This window comes from Mastomys coucha, unplaced genomic scaffold (assembly GCF_008632895.1).
Source record: "Mastomys coucha isolate ucsf_1 unplaced genomic scaffold, UCSF_Mcou_1 pScaffold23, whole genome shotgun sequence".
Classification (NCBI taxonomy): domain Eukaryota; kingdom Metazoa; phylum Chordata; class Mammalia; order Rodentia; family Muridae; genus Mastomys; species Mastomys coucha.
Window position 1 is genome coordinate 40,160,921 of NW_022196906.1, and position 8,563 is coordinate 40,169,483.

The following is an 8,563-nucleotide window of genomic DNA, read 5'->3' on the forward strand; positions in this document are numbered from 1 at the left end:
CCTTGTGATTAGTAAATTATCTTCAGGAGCTTGGGTGAGAGGGATTGGAGATAGAGGTTCTGGTCGGTGGGCCATTGACATAGCAGTGTGAGAAGGTACCAGTCAGTGTTCAGGAGTGGACTGACAGTAATACTGGTTCACTTTTGTGAACCTTTCTATTGTATATCAAAGACTCTGTGAAGAGACAAGAACAAATAAACCTCTCTTCCCTCCACTCAGTAGTCAGTAGAGTGCTTGAACACATCATACAGCTAAGAACAATATAAGGCAGAGTGGTGACTGGGATGTTAGAGAACAAACAAAAGGCTCTGACAACCCGAGGAAGCCACTGATAGGATATTTTCTGCTGGAAATCAGTTAAAGCTTCATACAGGAAGTAATATTTGACTATGTCTTGAAAACGGATGACATTTGAAAGGTGGAAGAGACAGGAACAGGCCTGGCACAGACAGGAAGTATATAAAGAAAGGCATATAAACACAGGATGTGAACCCTCTAGTACTGAAGATTAGCCAGGGGTACTCAGAAGAGCTGAGTAGGGTGCGGCTTGCTGTGATGGAGCTTAATGACAGTGCTAAAATAGAGAGGAGAGCTGCCTCTTTTTTTTTTTTTTGAGCAAGGAGATAACAGGATCTGATTTTGTGTGGCAGTCACTGAGCTCTGAATAAATAGCTTAGAAGGTGAAAAGGGTAAGATGCTAGGCAAGAGTAGGGCTGGGAAGATGGCTTAGCAATTCAGAACACTTGCTGCTTCATTGTGAGGACCAGAGTTCAAATCTCTACACCTGTGTGAGACTGCTCTCAAAAAGGCTGTGACTCCCAAAAAATCCAGTTTTCTCTGCTGGCCTTTATGGGCAACCATACAGACTTGTGCCTACACCCACATGTAAAAGTTTGTTTTTTTTTTTTTTCCCCCTGATGTAAATGTTTCGGAGACTTATTGCCTCTGTCTGCTAACCGAGTCCTGAAAGCTTCTATCCTCAGTGCAGTCTAATCTGGGCCTAGAATGTTTTCAGCCTCTGAGACTTGCTGCTGAATAAGCTCACCCTTTCTAGTTCTTTCTAAGCTCTGGCTGGCTGATTCATCTCAGCTGTTCAGGCTTAAACTCCTCTGCAAGCTGACTGATTCAATCTGGCTCCTCCCCAGCCCCTCCGTCCCTCTCCTGACTTGTTCTCTCTTCTCCTGAGAGTTAGGCATATCCTATTCTGTCAAATCTTTCTCTGATTCATCACTTTGTCACTTTGCCATTCAATTAAACATCACTTTCAACATGGCACTTCCTTCTACAAACTAAACTTTACCTTCATTGTTTGAGATTAAAGGTGTGTACTAAGGGCATGTCAGTATTCCATCCAGACAGATTAATGTGGCTAAGACTGAGCCACACTACAACTAGAAATAGGATTTTTCAGTAAATAACACAAATATCCTGCAACACTAACACCCCCACACACATAATTTTTTTTTAAGTTGACAGATGGAAACAACGTGGGAACAAAGCCAGTGTTGTTTCTTTTTTTTTTTTTTTTTAAGATTTTATTTCTTTATTTTATATATACGAGTACACTGTAGCTGCTTTCAGACACACCAGAAGAGGACATCAGATCCCATGACAGATGCTTGTGAGCCACCATGTGGTTGCTGGGAATTGAACTCAGGACCTCTGGAAGAGCAGCCAGTGCTCTTAGCCATTGAGCCATCTCTCCAGCCCCCAAAGCCAGTGTCTTTAGTAACAGAGCACAAAAGGCAGTCTTAACCTGCAGGTCCTCGGTGGAAAACTTATCTGGCTAGTTAGAGAGAGAAGTGCAGAGGGCAGAAAGGAGACATAGCTGCCAACTGGAGGGCAAAAGTGTTGGAGATGGGAAAGAGGCTCTGGGGAGGTAGATATGTCACCTTCAGATTGCTGCAGGGAATGTATCCCAGTACAGAGGAAAAGGCAGGGAGAGTGCCAAGAATTCAGGGCCAGCCAGGGAGGCTGGGGGTGTACGTGGTAGAGTCCATCAACTTAAAAAGTTTTCCAGCATGAGTCTCCCCTCTCTTCACCTTTCCTTTATCCCTCTCCCCTTCCTTTTCCAGGCACATACAAGCAAGGCAGGTGTTGCACTTGACCCAGTCCCAGTGAGCTCAGATGGCTCACTACCTACTTCCTAGGTTTGCTATTTCAGCCTGCTGACACAGCCCTGCGCTCCACTAACCACTGCTGGGATGCTGACCTGGGTGATGTTTGCTTGCCTTTCTAGACTTTGGCTTCAGCAATCTCTTTACTCCGGGGCAACTGCTCAAGACGTGGTGTGGCAGCCCTCCCTATGCAGCCCCAGAGCTCTTCGAAGGCAAGGAATATGATGGGCCCAAAGTGGACATATGGGTGAGTATGTCCCCTTCTTACTACCTACCCCCTCTGCAGATGACAGCTGTCCTGCCATGAGTGAGTGCGGAACACGTTCACCTGCACTTGCAGCCCCAGTCTCATCCAGCACCCAGCTCAAATGAGCCTTAGATTTCTGCTACTCCCTTTGCACCTGCAGAAGAGCCCTGTGGGTGCCTAAGCAGATGGTGCCTGTGTCAACAATGGGGATTGCTCATTCTTAAGAGGCTGGGTCTGAGAAATGTTTGGGATCTCACCCTAAATTCATGTCTGGAAGCAAAGAAGGTTACCTGCTCTGAAGACAGTTGACCTTGACAGTGGCCCATATTATATCATAAAGAGAGGGCAAGTTGCTTCCATCATCTTCACATAACTAATGATCTCTTTTGTTTCCTCCAATGCAATTAACTCTCCATACTCTCTGTTTGGGCTGCAGAGTCTTGGAGTTGTCCTCTATGTGCTGGTGTGTGGTGCCCTGCCATTTGATGGGAGCACACTGCAGAATCTGCGGGCTCGTGTGCTGAGTGGCAAGTTCCGAATCCCATTCTTTATGTCCACAGGTAAGGGACGCGTCAGCATAAAACCATGACTAGGTTCATAGAGAGGCAGGCATGTGAAGTAATTTCACAAGTATAGTGATGCTGGGTCAGTGGCCATTTGGCTGCTTTCTAAGCTGCACCTTGCCCCAGCTCCTCCAAGAGGCAAGGTTCCTTAGGAGCAAAATAAGCCACGCGCTTTGGCTCAGGGATCTGGGCTCTGCTCCATATCAATTGGTCTGAGCTATTGTTCCTCAATCTAAGATGGCTGAGGGCTTTGCACAGCCCCTGACTACCCAGATTAGATTAACTGCTGTGTGAGTCACTGGTGCCATCATGTCCCTGTAGTGGGATCAGTGCATGTCACCTGTCCTCCCCACAGCCTCCCCTGGAGTGCGGGAGCTCCAATGTTGGCATCGATGCCCAGGACAAAGCAGGCTTTCATCTTTGTCTTCACACGCTCTCATTTCCTAGTTCTCTAGTCTACCTTCAGATTCAAACTGTTTAGGAAATTTTTTAAGAAGTGGACAATAGGATAATAGCTTTTTAGAAATTTTAACACTGAAAACTGATACCAGAAACCCAGATGTTACAGTTAACTCAGAACCTCTGGGTTTGGCTTCAGTTTGGGGTATGTTTAGTTGGTTGGTTTCTGTGCATATAAGAGTTCATGTCTGAGCCACTAATGCGGACTGGGCGGTGGTGGCACACGCCTTTAATCCCAGCACTTGGGAGGCAGAGGCAGGCAGATTTCTGAGTTCGAGGCCAGCCTGGTCTACAGAGTGAGTTCCAGGACAGCCAGGGCTATACAGAGAAACCCTGTCTCGAAAAACCAAGAAAAAAAAAAAAAAAAAAAAGGAGAGCATGCAAACCTTTAGAATAAGTAGGTGGAGTGTGGGTTCCGTTTAACTGAGTCATCTCAGAACTGATGACTTAGGAGGTTGTGTGTCAGGTGATGATAATGCTAAGGAAAAAGGAAGAAAAATCCTTTAGGATGGTGGGTGGGAGATCATTCAAAGAGGTACAGTTGGAAAACATGACATTTCAGGGACACTGGGAAGGAAGGATGCTGGAGGATCACAGCCCAAAAGCCCCAGGGAGGGAGCAATTGAGGGTGTGCCAGAAAGGAGTCGAGGATGTAGACTCTTTGCTTTCACTCTGGTGGAAGGGGAAGAATTAGAGGCTCTTAACAATAGAGAATAATATGGTTAGACCCGTGGAGTTTTTTTTCTAAATTTTTATTATGAAAAACTTTTTTAAATTGAAAAGATTTTTTTCAGTTGCTTTTCAGGCAATCCCTGTAGTTGCTACACTGCTTGTTGAGAATGTAGTGCAGTTCTGTGTGGTGTAGTGCAGCTCTGTGTGGTGTAGTGCAGCTCTGTGTGGTGTAGTGCAGCTCAGTGTGGTGTAGTGCAGCTCTGTGTGGTGTAGTGCAGTGCCATGTACTATCATGCAACACAGTGCAGTGCTGTGCAGTGCCGTGTCCTAAGACACAGCACAGTGTAGTGCAGTGTTGTGTAGTAGAATGCTGAGCAGTGCAGCTCAGTGTAATAGAGTGTTGTGCAGCAGCACAGCGCAGTGCAGTGCAGCTCAGTGTAATGGAGTGTTGTACAGCAGTGCAGTGCAGCTCAGTGTAATGGAGTGTTGTACAGCAGTGCAGTGCAGCTCAGTGTAATGGAGTGTTGTACAGCAGTGCAGTGCAGCTTGGTGAAGGTGCTTTTAGGGAAGGAGCCTGATTGGTAGGAGACTTAGAGAGCATGTGCATGCTGTGGGTGGCTGTTCCCAGACTGAGAAATAGAGTGATTCAGGAACAGAACGCTGCTGCACGCTGCATGGTTGGCTTGTTGGAGGCATTTTACAGATATTAGCTCTCTTCAGTATTATGAGCTACATGAGGTTGTTACCCCACTTTGCAGGTGATACCACAACTAGGAGAGGGTAAGTAATGTCCCCATGTAGAACAGCTTATTAGTGATTACTGAACTAGAATTTGAACCAAGGCAGTCTATCTCCAATAATGTTTGATATTGGATTTAATGTAAAGAAAGAATAGTTACAAGTAACCCCATGGTTTTTACCTGAGCGACAGGAAGGATGGATTTGCTACTGAATCAAGGATAACTGAATCGTCAACATTTTGGAGAGATGTTTTCAGAAATGTCAAGTTTGGGGTGCCAATGGGCCGTCTAAATGAAGGTTCCGGTCAGCAGTTAAAGAGAAGTGAGTTCTAGCTTAGGATGCCTTTGAGTGTCATCAGAATATACAATCCTAGCACTTGGGAGGCAGAGGCAGGCAGATTTCTGAATTCAAGGCCAGCCTGGTCTACAGAGTGAGTTCCAGGACAGCCAGGGCTATACAGAAAACCCTGTCTCAAAAAACAAACAAAAAAAACCAACCAAACAAAAAACAAACAAAAATGGGAGGGGGAGGCAACAGGGGTTTGTTGTTGTTTTCTTTTTTTTGGAGGGGAAACTGGGAAAGGAGAAATCATATGACATGTAAATAAGGAAAATATCTAAAAAAAATATATACTAATGCTATCAGATGGGCTTGCTCTCTCTGCACATCTCAGGATGGTTAGGGATGACGAAGGGGAAGAGGGTCAGAAGAATGGTTAGGGAGGAAAGCCAGAGTCACTTGAAGACAAGTAAAGCTGCCCCAGGAAGCTGAAGTAGAGGGCAGAGAACTGAATGCTGGATTTAGAGGAATGGAGCTCACTGCTGAGGTTTTGGTGCCCCTGCTGCAGGAAGCAGATACATGCACACAACAGGACTGAAGTACAAGGCACAGGAAAGGGGAAAGCCTTGACTCTTCCTAGCCTGACTGTGCAGTGTTGGAGACAGAGAAGTGTGCACTGGGTGGCTCCAGCCCTGGCCATCAGATGTCCTGCAGATGCAGGAGCTGCATTTCCTGTTGTCATGTGACTGTATTTTACCATTCCCTACTAGGGAAAAAAATTAGGACAGTTTTAGGTTCAAGGCAGAATTAAAGGGACAGAAGATGTTCATATGCCCCCTGCCTCACTTCCCACAGCTTCCCTACTACCAGTACACACACACACACACACACACACACACACACACACACACACACACACACACCATTACTCAAAGCCTGTCATTACAAGAGAGTTCACTGTGAGGATTGTGGATTCGGCTGAGTTCTGACAAGTGTATAAAGGCTTTGTCCACCATGATCATGAGTAGCCCCCACCTCTGGGATGATCCTGTGTTCTTCTCCCATTCCTCCCTCTCTTTCTCTCCCCATTGGTGATCATTGTCTCCATACATTTTTACTTTCTAGAATGTGATATGGTCCATGGCATTTTGTGTTGGCCTTCTACTTAGGAACATGTACAGGCGTATAATGTCTGTTGTGTCTTTCTAACTCATTTCTCTTTAGGGCTGAATACTCCCTTGTCTGGATGTACTACAGTTTATTCTTTTGCCCACTGATGAGTGTCATGGTTGCTTTCCAGTTTTGACAGTTTGTATCTAAGGTTGCTGTGATAGCCTTGTGCAGATTTTTGTATGGACACACATTTTCAGCTCACTTGAGTAAACATCACGGAGCACGCCTGTGAGACCATATGGTAAGAGCTTGTTTAGATTTGTAGTAGACTGCTAAACGGCCTTCCCTAGAGCTAGGCTGTGTTGTTGTAAATGAGAGTTCTTTCTGCTGCCCGCCTCACCAGCTTTTGCCTGATTAGCCTGTGGGTGTGGTCCCCTTTCGCAGGTGTGTTGTGTTCCTTTAGTTTGTAGCTCTGAAGTCTATGATTCTGAGCATCTTTTCAATTGCACTCTGCACATCCTTGTCCAGGTGTCTCACTAGGTCTTCATTTTTTTTCCCCAACAAAGTCTCACTGTGTTTTCCAAGCTGCCTCTGAACTCCTGGGCTTATGAAGTCCTGCCTCAGTTTTCCAAGAATCTGGATTTGCTCATTTATTTGTCAGGATTTTTCACTGTCTTCTAAACCCTATTGTTTCTTACTGCTTCTGAGACCCATTCCTTCTGTCCCCTGAATGTGCTCTTAGTCACTTCTGCCAGATTTCTCATTCTCTCTTAATCCTTTACATCTTCTCTTGTCCACATGACCTTTCTGAACCATCTCATTTACTACCATGACTTCACCGATCCCTTTTGGGGACCGCTCCCAATTAACTGTCTCCACAGTCCTTCCTGAGGTCTAGGGCCACATATCCATCTATTTGCTATTTAGCATCTTTAGAAAAATTTTTTCATTGTTTTATAGTTCTGAGACTCGAACCCAGGGCCTTGAGGATGCTAGGCAGGCACTCTACCACTGAACTACAACCTATTAGTCAGTGTTTTCTTTCAACATTTTTTTTAATTAGATATTTTCTTTATTTATTCCTTCAACATCTTGAAATCACATTCACTGAAACATTTTCCAGAATGAACTTTATCCCCTATCCACAAATTTGCTCTGTTTGGTGTCCCCTGTGGCTTGGCAGAAACAGGTCTTGATTGTTTCTTCTTTTAGCACCACCAGAGCAAAGTGGTTAGTGAAGGCTGTGCAGTCAGTCCGCTGTCCTTGTAACCACTTTATGAAACATACTGTTATCATCTTCTCTTGCCTATGTTAGACTTAGTCAAATCTGTGGATGCTGAGTTCCATCCTTGTCATCTCCATATTACTGTGTGAGAAACCTTTGCAGACATGAATAATAACAACTATACCATGCATTCAAGCTTCACATGTACACACATACAAACATGCAAATCTGATCATATCATTTTGTAGTTTAAAAATATTTTAGTAGTTTACCATTGCCCTAAAGTTTACTCCTAATATGTCTAAAGCACCAAACTTCAAGAATTTTTACTAAAACCATGATAGTATACTTTATACTATAACTTAAAAAACATATACATGTTTTTAAAAATCAAAATATATTGTTTTGAGACAGAGTCTCTTTCTATAACCCAGGCTGATTTTTAAACTCAAGAATCATCTATGCCAGTCTCCCGAGTGCTAGAGTTACAGGCATGTCACCAGCCCCACCCCAAGAGCTGCCCTGCTGCAGCACTGGTGGTCAGACCTGGAGCTTCTCCCAGTTAGCCACTATCCCCAGCCAACCTCCAGCAATTTTTAAAGGGCAAAGCTACTTTTCCAATGGGCATCACCGCGCAGTGTATTTGTTCTGGTCCTTAGGTACTGACTACAGCTTCATGAGTGATCTCCTAACCTTGGTGGTAAAGCAGTGGCAGTATAGCTCCTTTGGGAGCTGGCCCTGCCTTGTTAGACCCCTCACTCCAAGCTACAACCTGACTTCCTGAATTACTTCTGCTTCCTTGAATGTCATCTTCTCTGGAGCAATTCTCTCCGCTCCACATACTTCCTTTATTCCTCCGTTCCACTAACTCTTGTAGTGTAGACCTAACAAGAAGTTAGGGAAGTTCCAAGGAAAGAGCATAGGGCAAGGGAGATAGCCATCAGTGAAGTGCTTTCCTCACACCACAGAGTCCTGAGTTCAGTCCTCAGAAAACACTTACAAGTATCAGGTGCACATGGTTGTCATCCAGTACTTGTGAAGTGGAGGCAGAAGCAACCCTTAGGCTTTCTGGCCAGCCAGTAAGCCATTATTTCTGAAGGTGATAGACAAGATTGTTCTCTGTCCTACACATGCACATTAAAAAAAA

General features: G+C 44.8%; 1 protein-coding gene across 2 annotated transcripts in view; it reads left to right on the top strand.

The window, feature by feature from the left end:
• The window catches only part of Sik3 (SIK family kinase 3), a 223,149-nt gene that overhangs the window by 172,069 nt on the left and 42,517 nt on the right, over positions 1–8,563 (top strand). For both annotated transcript variants that reach the window (XM_031343507.1, XM_031343506.1), the window contains exons 5-6: positions 2,240–2,364; positions 2,801–2,924. In XM_031343507.1, coding sequence (XP_031199367.1) covers positions 2,240–2,364; positions 2,801–2,924 — 249 coding nt within the window. The remainder of the gene's footprint in view (positions 1–2,239; positions 2,365–2,800; positions 2,925–8,563) is intronic.